Source organism: Pelecanus crispus, chromosome 3 (genome assembly GCF_030463565.1).
Source record: "Pelecanus crispus isolate bPelCri1 chromosome 3, bPelCri1.pri, whole genome shotgun sequence".
Taxonomy (NCBI): Eukaryota; Metazoa; Chordata; class Aves; order Pelecaniformes; family Pelecanidae; genus Pelecanus; species Pelecanus crispus.
This window is the reverse complement of record NC_134645.1, coordinates 37,395,872-37,414,144: the sequence shown is the minus strand read 5'-3', so window position 1 is coordinate 37,414,144 and position 18,273 is coordinate 37,395,872. Positions and strand designations below refer to the sequence as shown.

The 18,273-nt window shown below is 44.7% G+C and overlaps 1 protein-coding gene across 1 annotated transcript in view; it reads right to left on the bottom strand.

Moving 5' to 3' along the window:
• The window catches only part of KCNH1 (potassium voltage-gated channel subfamily H member 1), a 185,411-nt gene extending 170,842 nt beyond the window's left edge, over positions 1-14,569 (bottom strand). Inside the window, exons 1-3 of the mRNA XM_075707277.1 lie at positions 14,482-14,569; positions 865-988; positions 512-618 (exon numbers count right to left, since the gene is read on the bottom strand). Of these exons, the coding sequence (XP_075563392.1) occupies positions 512-618; positions 865-988; positions 14,482-14,554 (304 nt within the window). The 5' untranslated portion in view covers positions 14,555-14,569. The remainder of the gene's footprint in view (positions 1-511; positions 619-864; positions 989-14,481) is intronic.
• Positions 14,570-18,273: the final 3,704 nt, after the last annotated feature.

The window sequence follows — 18,273 nt, the reverse complement described above, 5'->3', positions numbered from 1 at the left end:
AAGTAGTTCAGCTTCTAAAACAAACGATGGGTTCATTCTATTCTTTTTATTTATGCTCACTGCAGGGGGGGTGGGCTAGATGATCTCTAAAGGTCCCTTCCAACCCAAAGCATTCTATGATTCTATGACTCTATTCTGAAACTACATCTAAATACTGGCTTTGCTATATCAAATTTCTAAAAATTAAAAAAGTACGTTTTCTGTAACAGAAACCATTTGCACAAACCTAGCTTGTGTATTACCATTGTTAATGGAATCTTGAGTGTTGCCTTAAAGCATCATACACAAATCGCTCTAAACGTCAGAACAAATTAGAGAGCTTCGTCTACCTCCCTGAGTGATTTTCATCCCTAACGTTCTCATTTCTCCCTTGTAGATCAACTGGTAGAACTGGGGCTTATTTAGCCTTAGATAAAGCACAGTCCTCCAGGCTGACAGACTTTCAGTTCACACTATCATTTAAAACAACTTTACACACCTACGTTAATGAACAAAACAATCAGCTACTTACTGTTCTTCTTGTACATCAAGATTTCAAAGGAGTTCATCTCATAGTTCTCAAATGTTTGCCGGACCTTGTCAATTGTATCTTTGTCTGTCAGCTCCCCATACATAAAACTGCAAATAAAGCAAGAAATTCAAGTCAGACACTAGACAAAGATGCAAAACCATTTGTTTACAGTGTGAAAAGGACCTATTTAGAAATAGCCCTTCTTTGATTTTGTTTCACCTGGAAAGCATATTTGACAGACGCAGCCCCAGGAGATAAGAGACAAAACTGGAATAAACAGATTACTTTTCTCCTCAAGCAACAAGCACAACACTACAAGCTATTTAACAGAAAATAAATCTGTTCTCAAATACCTGCAGGTGCTGCTTTTTTGCATAACTTCTGCTCTGTGATATCCTGATAGCTTGCAAAATCCATCGTTGCTGTAGACAATGGGCCAATCCACTATCTGGGCATTACCCAAGACAAAATTAGTATCTGTTTGAAAGAACACATCAGTTGTTAGACATTAGACGAGGCTATGTTGCATTAGAGGAAATACTCATCTCAGGACCCAATCCTGATTGCTTCAGTCCCTGCACAGTTTTTCCCAGATATTGTTCCCACTGCAGTCAATAGGATTATTCCCAGTTTTAATTTTAAGTAAGTTCTTATTTTTAAAAACTATTAATTACTCATGCAAAGCTTAAGAGGATGGTTTTATGCAAATGAAAGACATGATGGTTAAGCAAGCAAAATTAATCCCTTGACTGAGGACAGATTCACCAAACTGTTTCCCTCTGTGCCACATGCCAGTACTGATCCACCATGACACTCAGTTTGAATGTGAAGCCTCCTACACATGGCCAAAACAGCACATGACCGATATTTCTCCTCTCTGAATGTACGCAGTAGCTCCTGTCAATACAGCCTTCACTGCTGGCCACAGAAGCTCAAATATTTCTTGCGTGACGTGTACGGCATAGCAGTCCAAACTAGACACCAGACAACTAGGGTTAGTACTTACACCAATAGAAAGAACTTTTTGCTTGCTGTACAAGCCAGGAGTTTCAATCAGTAACAAAAAAAATCTGAGCAGGATTCAAACCTCCATTCTCACTGGATCTGTGTGCGCTACTTTTTTTTTATGATTGATAACCTCATTCAAATTATGAACATACTTAATGCTGGGCCCACACCTTGCTTTTCTCTGCTGCTTTGGCTCTTGTGCGGCCAACTCATGACACCTGTGCCAAGACAGACAGCAGCGTTGCTGCTTGGGCTCTGGCAGGCAGGCAGAGATGGTGGCTCCTTTCACAGCTACAGAGATCCCCTGGCTTTTGAAAGAAAAGCTAGGCAGCCACATAAGATTAAGAGGCATCCATATTTAAGGGAAGCCTTTAAGGGAGTCCACTATGCCGTCTACTTTTCAGGATCTACACCCAACTGCTCAAACATACATAGCCATCAATAAAGCTTCCCGCAACCAAGAAACACAAACAAGACATTTTACCTATTAACTGCAAAAAGTTTTGTTTATTTTAACTTTCCCTTTCAAAATCTTTTGTCCCATTGCAAACTTCAAGTGGGTTTAAATAAAACATTCCTGGAGCTATCTAAATCTATTGTCCAATCCCATCAGCATGATTAAGTGTATCTTTATACACTCTTTAGAATGAAATACACCAGTAGTATAACTTCAGGACATTTTAACTGCTTTGTTTCTCACAGCCTCTTTTAAATACCATACATTTTGCTTGGTTGAAGCACTTTGTTCCAAAAACAATACATGTCTTTCACCCCTTCCTATGAATGAGTAAGCCAAGTCATTTCTCATTGCTAAAGCAAGTGCTTTTGAGTGTCTATTATAAACAATGCATTGTGCTGTGTTAGGATATTTTTAAATTTTCATCAGGAAGTAGAAAAAATTGACAAAAATATGCAAATACAAATGTTAGGCCAGGTCCTGCCCTGATCTGAATGGTGTTATTTCATGTATACATTCCTTCTCACCACCTCCCCTTCTCAAAAGGTAACTTACCCTTCTCTCCAGTTGCTCCAGAGCTCCTTGAAGAGCTTCTATTAACTTAAGCAGTGACTTTTCTTTCACACTTAAACCTCATCATTGTCTTTGGATCATAATAATCTCATTTTATTAAAAGCTATATAGGGCACTTTTCTGATGACCATTACTGTGCTAACCCTACTTCTATCTAGCCTTGCAATGCTTCTGTGAGGTAGGACAGTGGTCTTACAGGTAAAAACAAAGCACTAAGCCCACCAGGGGGATTTAAGCACCAAGAGGCGAGACTGCTACAGCCTGGCCCCTAGATGCCCAGCTCTCAAAGACTTGGGAGCTAGAAGCTCCATGTGTAGTGTTGGTGAGATAGAACTGGAAAACATTAGAACAGCGAGTAGAAACCTGCCCAAGTTAAACTATGGACAACAATGAAAAAAGGGGATATTTTAAGGGTTTTTTTTCCCTTTCCAATATTACTTACAATACCTAACATTTTAACATAAGCCCAGTTCTCACAGACAATACCCAAGATTCTTTGCCATTATTGCAGGAGCTAAAGAATCACATTCCCACTTGCTTACCTTTGGTCCAATGAAGCCTGATTTTTTTTGACTGACAGTTTCCAAAGGATGCTTAGAGAACATGCAAATATTTCCCTCCCCCCGAGAGCCTAGCAGTTTGGGTGTTCTCCTACAAGATGTGGGGCTACCTGAGGGCAGTGAAAGCTCAGCCTTCATTTCAACTCCTGAATGACCATTCTAAATTTCAAGCTACCAAAGAGAACAGATGCCAACATCTTCACCATATGAGTTTTTAAGTCCATGTGACTTGGCTGTTGTATTTTATGCACCCCTATTAGGCAATCCTGTTAGTCTAAACTGGGTGAGCTCTCTGGGAGGTGGAGGTAGAATGCTTCATCAGAGAGTCCACGTTGGGTTTAGTTGTGAGTTACAACCAAGCTGAGAGATCTTTATGTGCATACAAAGCTTTAAAGGCAAAAACTTGGGCACCTATCAATTCAAAAAGCAAGTCAAAGGTTTTGATGATCCCACTGTTTCACAAGCATGTCTCACTTCTAGCTAGTTCCCACTTCATGCATCTTCACCCGTCTTTGATCCAGGCTTTATATAGCTTACAAACACACAGGAAGTAAATACTGAAGTTGGACCCATTCTCTGGAGTTCACACCACACCCCTGACTCATCTTTGGGCTTGCTCCTCCAGCTACATCACCACACTTTTTTAGTGCTTGCCCTGGGGTAATCCCTAGATCCAAAAAAATGCTCTGCATGGACCAGTGCTTGGGAACTCCCCACGTAGCCAAAAGCCTGCGGAGAAGCCATTGGCCCCTGTGAGCACAGCAGCCAGGCAGCCAAGAGAAGCTGTAGTGTAGCACCATCCAAACTGCCAGGCCAGGAGAGAGGTTTCCAACCCACCACTCTCTGCCGCCTTTCCTTGGGAGGTTACCAGGCTTGGGATGATCAGTTCCGTTGTTCCTGATTTTGTCGCAAAGGGAGAGATCTGCATTGGTGGTTTCCAAACTTCCTGTACCCACTTTTTTTTTTTTTTTTTTGTTTAAACTTGCTGTGTGCCCATGGAGTGGGAGCCCCAGCATCTGCAAAGAAAAGGTCTTGGGGACAAATAGAAATTTCTTCCCAGTTACTCACTCCTCTTCCCAAACCTCTTTAAAGACAAAACAATGACACAACGGTGGTTCAGTGCCTGCATTTCTTCAGGAGTATCTCCGACAATGGTGTTTTGCCTGTGCAAACACTGGCAAGACACAGCATAAAATAAGGACTCCTACTTATAACTCCCCTGCATAGTTTATTCTGACAGATAACCCAGAGGTAGAAGGGCTGTTCTCATTGCTATCATTTACATTCAATAGCATTGACATCCCTGACAATGTACTGCTTGGAGACAGCTCATAATCTGTTAAACAATTATTCCTAACGTAAGAAAATATTAAATAACATCCACTGAGGCAAATATTGCCTCTCCATCTGCAGGGACACAGGGTCCCAGAGGCCAGGAAACAGCTGTGGCTTTGTTGCACAACAAGCACGAGGGATGCTCTAGTGAACTCTTTGAGCATCACAGGGTAAAGCCTCTTGGGGACTCACAAGGGGGTCAACAAGGCCAGCAAAGGAGTTGATCAGAGGAAGACCATCAAGAAATCCATTGCTAAATTCTCTTCAAAGACAGGGGGTAAAATGTACATGATACCTGCAGTACTGAAACTATTTAGCGACTTGAGGCACCTCTTTGAAAGGACTCACAGGACTACCTTACCAGGAAATCAATTTCTATCACAATGTCAATTGGGTTAGCGGTATTGCCTGGCCAAAGGAGAAGCTGTAAGCATCATTGGCCCTTCTTATCAGCTCCAAGAAGAACTGAGCTAGGAACTGGAGAGGGCAGGCTCATATAAAAGACGACCTGGGGTTCTGGCTTGTGCTGCATTTGGCACAGTCTGAGCAAGACCGTTGGGAAGCATAGAAATACGTAGAAGCGCAGCACAAAGCACATTATGCTGCAGAAACACAAGTAAGAACTGTAGCATCTCAAAGGCAGCACAGTTACTTGCATGAATAGGGCGGGCCTCTGTGATGAGGGTCTCCAGCACTGGTTACTTTGTGAAGTGCCTCACTTCATATTTTCTAGCCCGCATTTTCCACAAGTCAGTTCTGTTCACTGCAGTATATCCACATGTCAGCCTTTACACACTCAAATGTCAGACCCGTTTTGGATTATCACTTTAAACTAGACACAGCTGCTTTAAAACAACAAGAAAAACATTTTAACTCCTTCCAAAATGTAAGAATGGATTTTGCTCAGTCACTGAAACCAGTACTTTCCTACACTCACAAAATACACCATCACAGAAGAATCAGAAAATGTCTTTCCAAATAACAGTGATCCTTTAACAGCAGCAATAGCAAGTCTCTAGAGCACCCAGCTTCACCAAAACTACCGTAACTACTGGATCTTGTTGTTACATACAGTGCTTTGTTTAACCAAAACTGTCCATCAGCTCAAACCTCCAAAATGCCTGAGGAGCAGCAGCACCTCACAGACATGTATCTGGTCAGGACTAGCTGACTGAGGAGAGATCAGCTCCTCGCAAAGAGCACGAAGCAAGTTACTGAAACACTTCCTCCCTAACATTCCCCTGCACTGCTGCACATTCGCACCCGTAGCATCCCAGCCTCTCCTGTAAGCTGGACCTTGCCAAGCTGAGCCCCCCACCTCTTTCCAGAGGCCAGCACACCAGTTCTGCCTTCCCTGTCCCTTCAGTGACACATGGGCCCTCTTCCAGGACACACTGGTCAGAGACCAGCAGCCAGACATATTCCCACAACGCTGCCAGGCACGCTCCCACATTGCTGCCTGCACAGAGGAAGCACACAGAGGCGACCAAAAGGAAACCTCTGCTCAGTGAGTTGTAGCGCAGACCTTGTTAACAACAGAAGCTGGTGCCCACTGCATTTTCAGATACGTATGTGGGACTGTCAAAGCCCCCCACAAGTGTGCTTGGGTTGGCACAGTGCACAAATGTAATTTAAATATATTATAGAATCATAGAATTGTTTAGGTTGGAACAGACCTTTAAGATCATCCAGTCCAACCATTAACCTACACTACCAAGTCCACACTAAACCAATCAAGGGTAGACTAGACTAAACCATGTCCCAGAGTGCCATGTCTACCCGTTTTTTGAACGCTTCCAGGGATGGTGACTCCACCACCTCTCTGGGCAGCCTGTTCCAATGCTTGACCACCCTTTCCGTAAAGAAATTTTTCCTAATTTCCAACCTAAACCTCACCTGCTCCTCACCAAACTTGCTAATTCTCCCATCAGTCTCCAACAGAACAGAAATTGCCCTCCTCATTCCAGACCACAGCCTTCATCACGTTGGGAGAGGACATAACCCTGATTATTGAGACCAGCATATGTTTTTTTATCGTGCCTCAAACTCGTCCCATGGATCATCAGTGGAGCAAACCTAGACCTCTAGCATTACACAGCACAAACCATTACTACAGCAGAACTAAAAGAGCTGCTAATTAAATAAGTTTCTTACCCTGCCCATGGTCACTGGGGATAGGGGTGGGGAATACAGACTCCTCAGCTACTGTTCCGTTAGCTGGGCATAAAGCATCACAGGTGCTATGTCACAGACAGCATAAGAAATGCGCAGTAGGCAAAAGTCGTGCGCAACTGTCATATGATTAAAGACTGTATCATAGATCTTAAGTACAAGCGACAGATGAGTTTCTAAACAATTCTGGTGTTTACAAACTTGTGAATTTGCATCACAAGTAGCATCATTTGGATATTGGGAAAAAAAGAGATGGTTTCATTTTTGGTAAGGAACATAATGCATGGAAATAGAACGTTGTTTATAAGTAGGCCTGTCAAAACTGCTACAGTCACACAGCTCATATTGTGCTTTCACTTTAACAATTTGCAAAGGATAGGTGTGTACAAATTTTTGCTCATGTTTAGTCTTAGCTTTGAAAAAAGTAAAACAGCAGCATTTAGGCACACTGATTAATTACATTGTTCAAGTGTAACTTCTGAGATCAAATTATGGCCCTAAATCAGTACAAATAAGTCAAACTGAATTGCAAGCATCTATTCGGTCCTTTCTTTACATACATGGGATTCAAGGTTCACACTTCAGGGAGGAAAGACACAGGAACCAACTAAATTTTCATATTAACAGAAGTGCTGTAACTGTATTCAAAGCAAGTACAGAGCTGCTCAAAGGACTGAAAGACTATTCACATGGTAAAATAAAAGTAGTAAGACAAAATTCTGCTCTTCCACCTACATTCTCCTGTAGAAGTCAATGGTGTTATATAGATACACACATCCACTCAATATCTCCTTGCATTCATTCCTAGAGTGGGAGTGCGTCAATGTTTAAATGTCCCGTTGAACAACTTGATCTCTCTATAGAACAATAATATAGTGGCCTCAAAACTGTACATCCTTAATATTGAGACCAAATTATTTTAGCTGTAGCCTCACTCTAACACAAAACAACATATTATAAAACCCTATAGATAGGTTCATTTGACCTTACATATTTTATAAAAGTTTTGTACAACTATTTATTTTACAGAAACAAAAATGGATTTAAAAGCTCCTTGGCTGCTACAGCATGAACACAATCCACTACATGCAGGCATTTCATGCTTTATTCAAACATGACTTACACTGCCATGCGTACTCCAGAGCATAGTGCAAGTACAGGCTGAAAAGAATTATTAAAAAAATTTATTTCATCATACTTACCACAAATAACAAAAGAGACACTAACTAAAACAACAACTTCAAGTGACTCAGTTTGAATCATTACAGAAAATTAATGCTAATTTCAGCCAGCAGTATAGACAAAACCTACTGGTTCCACCTCAACATTTGTTATTTTGCATTGTTGTAGCAAATATTTCACAGTAGGCCTCTACCATGAGAAAAGTTGAAATTGAAAAGTATACATCCTTCCAACACCAGTAGCTGTAAAATCTTCATAATTATCTATATTTTTTTAAAAATAAAACAAATTAGTGCAGAAAAATGGCACAAGAATAGTTGAAATGGAAAGTCCACGGAAGCTGTCATATGTATTTTATGCACAGCATCATTCCTTCCCTATCCCTGAAGTACTGTTCATACCGAGAAATTTTTAAAAAAAAAAAAAAAAAAAAAGACAAAATGCGATGTTAGCATGAGATAATTTTCAGAAATGATGAAGTTCATCAGTTGTAAGAATCCTACATTGCACCATTCTTAATAAAGGACAAAAATACTGTTTAGCAGTGAGACTTCACTATTTAATTGGCCAGGGCTTCCCCCCCAACCCCCATCTGATCTTAAAAGAAATCCAGGAAAAAGCATGTTTTAGTTGCATCAGTTATATGGGTCTTCCATCAGTTTAAAGAAGCCTATTGATTTACTGATTATAGCTACAGCCAACAAAAGACTTAAAAGCATTCGACAAGACCTAACTCCCTGCTCACTTTTAGCTATATGAGTTACAAAAAACGCATTAACAAATTCTCCAATGAATGGGTTTCATTAAGATTTATTTTACAATCTTGTCCTAGGATTTAATGCAGAAATGGATTGATATGTTGAATTATCACAGTAGAACCTTCTTGAGCTTTCAGACCATTAATCTTAAAACACATTATCTATCATCTCTGTGTTGTACGGGTTTTTTTTTCTTACTATCTATAAAAGTCATCTTAAGGAAATCAGGTCGTACATTCCTAAATGCATAAAGATGCACACACAAAACTAGAAGCTTCTCATATAGTAAAAGCCAGCAAAAAAAAAAACATTTTACATTCAACTTGAGTGATACTGAGGAAAAAACAAAATGTCAACAGTGAATAGATTTTTTTGATGTACTGACCGACTGTATGAAAAAACATGGATGAAAATAAAAGCGTCTCTACAGCAGTTAATTCAGAAAAAAAAGGAGGATCAGGAAGAAACAAAACCCTTTCCTTTGTTTCATTCTTAGCTTGGGAACACATCCTTAACACAGAGTCTGTAAGTTGTCCCCTTGTGGTTTTTGAAGGTCTGCTGCTTTCATGGCTAAATGTCGTGTTTTAATCAGTGCCAACAGACAGACCTACACTTGTGGATGTTACTCAGCCGAAAGTGATTTTACAGGAAATCTTGAATAAACTGGGTCTTGCAGGATTAGATACAAAAGGGTACAGACTCAAGTTCAACCACTGGATGCCAAATTTGTAGAGGAAAACATTCACTTTGCCTTGCACAAGGCAAGCCACAGTAACAGCAAGGGAAACAAAATCTTCAGCTAAAGGCACTCTATATGTATAGCACCATCTTATTACTGATCCAGCAGTCTTCCATGCACTTTTTGCAAGGTGTGACTCTGGCAAAGAGCCTTCCATACAAGCAAAGAGAAGCATTCTCCAGGCCAGACCCCTCTATTTCATTATGTTGGACTTTTTTTGCTGAAATTAACCCACTGAAGTCCGGGAAGTGGATGAGACTTTAAACTGGCAGCATGGAGCACAAAATCTCTTGCATATCTGCTACAGCCTTCCAAGTCAGCCCATTTGGGAGCTTTAAGAACTAGGATGGCTTAACCCAGACATTGCACTTCATAAGGAATACTTCAGTATTGCTCTTCCCTGTGCACAGTTAACTTTGTCCTTTTCAGTACTTTCATGTCTAAAACAGTCACTAAAACACATTTCCCTACTCTATAGAACCTCACTAGATCACACTAGGATGTAATTTACCTGCAGCACAAGGCTTCTGAGCTGGTCCTCTGCAAATAATGAATTTCACCCAGCGTTGCTTGAAGATTCATTGAAAATTATGGAAATTTATGAACTGTCAGGAAACCAAACATATTCTACCAAAAGGAAACAGAAAAGTATACTCCACTCCAAAAATGTGCTTGCTAGTTTCAACAAAAGCAGCCCTATTGTCAGTATGAAAATACCTTCCTGATGACTGATGCTATTTACCGAAAGCGTGGCGGTAGTATGAGCTACCCCAGTGATGCCCAGGACCCGACCACCCTTGGCACATCGCACGCGGAAGAGTGATGCAGAGCTTGTCGTGTTCATACATATGCTCCCTACCAACATAACAGCTCAGGAGTCTGAAAGCGATTAGACCCTCAACACTCAAGATAGTAAACCCTACCTTTGGGGAAGGTTATACACGCCTATACTGCTTCTGGCTAAAATCGCTTTAGCTGCAGCCAGGTCTGCGTCTCCATACCATGCTGCTCACTGCTTTAGGTTTTCAAGGGAAGTCAGACAGGACCAGGTTGCAGCAGACACAGCACTGTCAGGTTAAGGATCCTTTGCAAACATTTCATTTAAATGAACAATTTATTCAAGTGCAAAAGCACAAAAAACAACACTCGGTTTAGTTCTTTGTTCTCTGTTAGTTTCCTTTGCATTTCTCTCTGGCTGAACACAAAATCAGGTTTTTCAGTTTCAGAGCTGTTTATAATAAAGTTAATTTCTCTCCTAGGTCTCAGGCAATGGTACAAGGTTAGCATGCCCAGGTTGCAGAATGTTTATTGTACTGGGACTTTATAGTCTCCAATGGAAGTAATGCCATAAATCATGAAAATGTCTGTTATTCTCAGGATTTGTGTCTGAAGGTGCTTTTTTCTTTCCCTCTACAGGGAACTCGCTGCATTCTCCATCAAAGGGTGCAGGTATGCTTCCATACCTGACGTCTCCTTAGAGCGTTCCCAGGTAATTTAGTGAAAGCAAGACTAAATTCACGCAAGGCTTATGCCCTCTAACCTCCCCTTCTTCCAGCCTCCTTGTTTTGTCAATAAATCAGAAAAGCATCTGTGACTTCTACTGAAATTCCAAAGCCATGTAAACACAGGGCTTGCTTTTGCCATCCATACACACGCGCAATTATCACGTACCGCAGTGAGAATTTTGACCAAGGAAGGACTGCAGAATCTATCTGGCATTTATGTAAACTGAAAAGTATTTTTGCCTCCAGTTATTGATAAAGCATTGGAATATCACAAAGAATCAGTGTTCTCTATAACAAACTGCACCATTTGAATTGGGTGCCTTGGCCATGAACCAAGATTATAACTGTTATTGTTATAGCGCTTGTATACTGTGGGTATATTGCATTACCCGAGAAAAACATTAATATCACATTAGTAGTAACCATCAGGGGCTAGTGATTCTTTACATACTGCACTGTTTTACAGCATGGGCTCATTTTCTGTCCCATTGGGTGTTCTGGTCTTTAAATATTTCAATGCTTCAAACAAATTTTTGTCAACCAAGCACTACATGCAACATTTATTTTTCTAGCTCTACATGGCTAGTACAGAAACACAGCTTTTAAACATTAAATATAAGACAAGCAGGATTATGGTGTCCCTCATTTCAAAGAGGAAAGAACCTTAAGTTCACACTTCATCCAAAGGTCTTCTTGTGAGAAGAAATCACAGAGGACCAGATGAGGTCCACAGGTCTAGGCAGATGACACTTTACATATTCTTTCCTGTGTGTGCTAGCACAAGCCCATCCCATCCCAGGATGGGCTGAGAAATTCTCCAATTCCTTCTTTACTCCAACATGTGGAGAGGAAATATTGTGTAGCTTCTGACCCTAGCACAGCTCTTCTGGCTGGTATTTAGTGCATGAGAACCTGTCTCAGTTGATTTGCAACCTAAGAAGCAGCTCTCATCCCTAATAACTCTAAAGGAGACAATTCAGACCAACAGAGTTTGAAGTGAGTCTTGCTGAAGATGGAGTGATATAAACATGAACAACATACTAACCCTAACAGAAAAACCCTGAATTTGCATAAATAGCAGTGTACATAGGCATGCCTTTAGCCATTGAAGGGGCATCAGCTTACCAGTCCCACATCTAATATGAAAGCCTGTCCAAAGGATTCCTTGTTAAACTACTGGTAAAAAATGGTATAATTAGTGCTGTCCTTAGAGCAATGCTTCCAAAAGAGGCTGTATGCCAATTACTTCGTTATTACCGTGCGGCCTCTTTCACACAGTTAACAGCCCCAGCTCCAAAATATAACACGTAGCAAGAATGTGTTTTCCTCGGTTCACGTGTGACTGTGGATGCATGTCATATACAAGTACCTTCAAGTGAAGCACTTATTTGGTGTCTTTCTGTTCGATGACCAAATTCCTCTCCTTTCAAACGGAATCCTCCCCAAATTAGGATCATTCTTAAATATCTGTATCACCTCAGTATCTGTTGGCACTACTTGAATTGCTTGCATATGCCAGCAAATACAGTTTGACAACAAGCCCAAGGTTTATTTGGCAAATCCCAAATGGCCTAGATAGTTTCATTGTGGGTCACATTACTACCCTATCGAATGAAACCAGGAAGGGGGAGCCAAACCTCAAGCTTTATGGTCCCATTTAAGCACTCATCCTGTGGGCATCCTAAATCATCTCAAAGGCCAAGTAGGCAGGCCAAGATGAGACAGACAAGAAGGAACCGGCATGTTTCCATACTGCTCCCACGCTGGCCAGCACAGCCCTGCCTGACGAGGAGAGAAAGGAGACTGTCCTTGTCTCCTGAACGAGACAGAGGTTAGAAGAGGCTGATGGTCCCACGTCAGAACTGATTCATACAGCATCTGTATGTGACGGCATCACATTTACAGCAAAGCTGGACTTGGTTCAGCAAAAACTAGAAGGCACATTACAGAAGAAATGGGCTCCTAAACCCGAGTCACTTGCCTAAGCTTCTCCTAACATGTCTGAACTTCCTACCAAGCTTAATCTAAAAACTTGTATTGATTACAGCCCTCAGGACTTGCTGAGCATTTGGAAATGGAGTGCTGTCATTTCACCCATGCTGTCTAGCACCACGCTCTGTTATGACACCTTCTTAATAATGGGGGAAGAGAGGAAGAAACAGAGCATAGCTTCTGCTGCATGATTCCTCCCATCTCCAAACCTCAACTGATTTATTGCATCAAGGTTTTGGCACTGAAAGTCCAAAGAGAAAATTGGTTTTTAATGAAGAAAATAATCATCTGCAAACTCAAGACAGTTTTGAGGAAAGCCTTAGCTAACTGGTGTTGGAAGATTAGAGAAGCAGCCTGTATGTGATGAAATGTAACATTTCATTTTTTTTAAAAAAGAGGGCAAGATTCACTCTAAGAATGGCGAGTATTTTTTTCAGGAATGCAGCTTCCGACCCCTTCCCTTCTACAGAAAAGTTGCAGAGAGAAACAACCTGTAAAAAGAACCTCACAATTTTATGTGAAAATATGGTCTTATCAAAGGCTACTTCTCCAATAATATTGCTTAATTGAAAAAAAAAAAAAAACCAAACCTGAAAATCACTCTTTGGATAATTTGAGTCTTTAGCTGCTTATCAAGAGAGTTAATTGTCTTTGCCTTATCAGAACAAACTGACTATATTTTTAATTAAGTCATCTTGTCTTGTCTTCAAAAGGAGCTTGATCCTGCCTATTCTCAATCGTACTAGAAGTTCTTAACCCCCTAAGTAACCCCATTTAAGTCAATGGAAGCATTAAAAATGGCAGAACTTAGGCTCGCAGCTTTAAAGAAATGCACGAGCCCAGGTTTAAACAAACACATAAACGTTTGCACGGTCGCAGGCTTACTGAGGGAGCAGCTTTTGGTAAGTCCCTAAGTGAAAGAATCTGGATAACATTAATGCATATTTGCATGCAATTGTGAAATTCGAGTCCTTTTCCACTCCACAGTTTTCCGAGAGAAAGACCTGGTTACAGTGCACTAGGAAAAAAAAAAAAAAAAAAATCATCTCCCCTCAGCCCTCAAAATGGCAAACTCTCTCCTCACTTATGACCAACCTTCCCTTTCAACTCAGGCCGGCAGCCCTCGCCGATCCCCCAGCACCACCGGGCTTTCCCTTCCCAGAGACCATCTTGAATCCCCGCACCGCCTCGCCGGCCGTGCCCCCGCCGCCGCCGCAGCCCCCGCCGAGCGCCGGACCCCACCGGCGGCCCGGCCCCCCGGGCCCCCCGGGCCGGGTCAGGCCCCCCGTGCCGGGTCAGGCCCCGGCGCTGCCCCCGGCTCGCCCCTCGGGTGTGGCTCTCGCCCCGCACCGGGCACAGCCCGGCCGGCCGGTGCCCCCGGGCGCCCCGCCGTGCCGCCGCACCTGCGGCCGCAGCCCCGCCGGGAGGCGGCCGCCCCGCTGCCCGGGCCGGGGGCTCTCCGCAGCACTCGGGCGGCGCAGCCTTCGGCCGGCACCGCCGGCTTCGGCCGCGGCACCTGGATGCGCCGCTTCGGCGGCACCGCCTGCCAGCGGCCGGGGGCTCAGCGCCCCTCCGCCCGGGGCTGCCCCCGCCGAGGAAGCGGCAGAGCTGCTTCGCCCCGCCGAGAGCTCGCCCCCAGCCTCGGGGCGCGGGCGGCGACGCCTCCCCGCCGCCCCGGTCCCCCCTTACCGTTAGACCTTCGCACGATGTTCTCGAGAAACGTGTTCTGAGGCGCCACCAGCCCTCGCCTTCCCCCGGCCATAGTCGCTCTGCGGGAGCGCGGCGCGGAGGCTTCGCTCAGGGCCGCGCCGACCCGCGCTCTGCCGCGCCGCTCCCCGCCCGCCCCATGCCTCCGCCGGGACCGGCAGGGCTGTGCGGCACCGGCCCTCCCGCCGCCGCCGCCGCCGCCGCCGCCTCCCGCGCACCGCCGCCGCGCCGCCGCCGGGCCGCCCCGCAGCGCCCCCTGCCGGCCGCCGCCGCCGCCCCGCGCCGCCGCGCCTCAAGGCCGGTGCTGCAGCGCCATCGTCTGGGGGCGGCGCGGCGCGGCGCGGCGCTCGCTGAGGGGCGGCTGGCCGAGGCGCCCGGGCCGGGGGCAACGCGGAGCCCGCCCGCCCCGGGAGCTGGGAGCCGCCACTGGCACCCCTCAGGCTGCGGGGGAAACGCGGCGCCCGCTGGCCGCGGGGCGGGCCGGCTCCCCGAGGGCCGCGGGGCGGGGGCGGCCCTGAGAGGGCTCTGCCCGTCGAAGGTGGGGGGGGCAGGTGGCACTCGGCGGCGGCCCCGCCAACCCGCCCGGCTGCGGCGGGGCTCAGCCCCTCACCGCTGAGAAACTCCAGGGGCTTTAAAACCACTCGCAGACCCGCGGCGGCCGCTCTGCGGGGCGGCGGAGGCACCTCCGCCTCCCGCCCCGGCTGGGACGCGGCCGCGAAGGCTTCGCTCTCGGCCCCCCGGCTGGCTGCCGGCCCTTCGCGCTTTCCTCCCATGATTTCTTTTCGAGGGCTACCTAGTATTACGTGGTCAAACTGATTAACAGCTCAGTGGAAGCAGTGAGATAAACTATTCAAAGAAGCAGTGAGATAAACTATTCAAACATAACCTTTGACAGGTCTTAAACTCTTTGAAATATTTAATTTACAGCGGTTTTTCATTCGGGGATTAAATTACTTTCCTCTTTCCCCCTTACCAATCTATCATTAAACTGAAAATACTCTGATCTTTTTAATTTAAAAGGCAGATTTTCTTGCTGGCATTGGCATTTACTTGCCGTAATGCCTCGTTAAGTGCAGCGCCTTCAGGCTCTGCGTCTCGGGGCACATTCAGGCCATGAGTGTGCTTCACGCGTCTGCGGAAAAGGTATTTCTCACAATACGAGCAAATACAGCGTGGCAAAGACGATGGTCCATGTCACTCGGGCTTTTTATGCATTAGCACCGCTCCCACGGAATTTTGGCACTGCCCAGCTAGCTCTCTCCCACCCAGGTCATGCTTGGGCCAGGGCCACTGCACAGCCCGGAACCGCAGCCAGCTCCACGGGTTGATTCAGCCACGCTGCGTGGCCCGCAGTTGCGACCGAATGCTGACCAGACAGACTATGCACATGCTGCCGCAAAAGCTCAATCTTCCTGCCGCTGACCTCCTGCCTCCCACAGCGTTTGAGGCAAAGGACACACGCTACGTATTGCGAAGAGTCGAGGGGTGGAGGCAGGCGACAACTTCGTTGCAGCAGGAGCTACAGATCAAGTCTCAGAGCGTCCTAGTGTCGACAGCCCCTCACACGGCCAGACACCTGGGTGACTCCTACACTCCAGAATGGTCCAGCCCTCCTGCCAGGCGTATGAAGTAGCTGTGCCATGGAAGCCACTTTTAAACTTGGCCATGAACTGCATACTGGCCATCCCTGGATTTGCTGCCAGAGAGACGGGTTAGAGAGAAAAATCAAGCGCCTGAAGTTGCAAAAAGGCTACTAATCCTCCCTGAAATGTTGTTGGACTTTGAAAAATCCCATGGAAACATTTATTTGCATCTTTACCATCTAAATCTATCCCCATCATCTGTACATATGAAGACCCCAGGTTATTTAGCTCCTGCTAGCTTCAGCAGCACAGGCCAAACCTGAAGAGATCTTAAACTCTCCGGCAATTTCCCCAGAAAAATTGTAACTGTAACCTTTGACACTGAATTTACACAATTGCTAACAACCAAGCGTGAGGTTCTGAAAAACTGGGATCTGGAAGACTGTTTCATACTGTGCGAGAGGGCTAGAGAAGTGCATGCTATCTTAGCTTCTGCCAGGCTCTGCAGGAATACCTATGGCTTGGAGACATCTGGCAGCTGGCATACACTACAGAAACTCTGGGGCCTTTTGTCATGGTTTAGCCCCAGCCAGCAGCTAAGCACCACGCAGCCGCTCGCTCACTCCCCCTGCTCTGGTGGGATGGGGGAGAGAATTGGAGGAGTAAGAGTGAGAAACACTCCTGGGTTGAGATAAGAACAGTTTAATAATTGAAACAAAGTAAAATAGTAATGATAATAGTAACAATATGATAATAATAATAACAATATACAAAGCAAGTGATGCACAATGCAATTGCTCACCACCCACCGACCGATATCCAGACAGCTCCCGAGCAGCGATTGCTGCTCCCCGGCCAACTTCCCCCAGTTTATATACTGAGCGTGATGTCATATGGTATGGAATAGCCCTTTGGTCAGTTTGGATCAACTATTCTGGCTGTGCCCCTTCCCAGTTTCTTGTGCACCTGGCAGAACATGGGAAGCTGAAAAGTCCTTGACTAGCATAAGCAGGACTCAGCAACAACTAAAAACATCAGTGTGTTATCAGCATTCTTCTCCTACTAAATCCAAAACACAGCACTATGCCTGCTACTAGGAAGAAAATTAACTCTATCCCAGCCGAAACCAAGACACCTTTAAAGAAACAAAGATTTTAAACTGAATCAAGTTTACTTGATTACAACTGAAGCAAGTACACGGAAGTGGGAGCAAGGGGACACAGAGTAAGAAAGAAAAGCCGTATTTTTTCTGGAACTCCATGGCTGGCTACAGTTTGTGTTGCCTTGAGTGGTCCAGTCCCTGAGTATCTAGCTCTGATAATCTAACTTTTCAGAGCATAATGCTTAATCCTACAAGTTCCATGTCAAAGGTACCATTTTAGCTAGGTTGGGGTTTACATCTACCTTGTGACATCGCAAATGAATAAAATGTTATAGCAAATGGAAGATTTCTTCTTCATCTTCTGCCTCCTTTAGACTTTCTCCGCACTGCAAAATGGTTTCTGGTGGTGATGAACTTTTCAGCACTAGTGCAGAGGGACACTGTGCTAATGTTTCACTGTGATTATTTTGAATTCTATACTCATTTTCTTGCCATTACTGGTAAACTTCACAAATGTTACAAAGCTGGAAGCAAAGCCTCACTTGAAGCAGTACCCGTACACTGTCTGACTTCATTATTACATGACTACCTCTCTCCAGCTATCATTTTCTTTGGAAAGTTGAAAACTGGAATTGCTTAATTTGCTTGTTTGCTGAAGCCTGTTGGACAGAACTTAATACCTGACACTTCCAGTTAAGGCTAATATAAAAGGTCATAGCTTGCTATAGAGGACATTCAGCTGTATTTTACTATGCTGCTCTTGCAGCCTGTTGTTTTTTCCTGAAAAAGGCCCTAGGTCAGGACTTGTAGTACCCCAGTAAGTGACCATCCCTTGGCTGCAGAGCCTTAACCTACTGTCCCATAGTCACTTTGAGCAGCTGCTGCTGCAAAAAGGACAGATTTGCCTTCACCTAAGCTGTGCATATTTGTCACCCCACTTGAATTGAAAACCAGCCTGGAAAGAAACCCAGCACTGGTGGTGAATGAGGAAAGGCAGCTGAGACACCTCCCTTTTTGGCAGCAGCCTGTATTTATGCCAACCCATTTACTAACATGACCGTAACTTCCAGTGTTGATGCACACAAACAT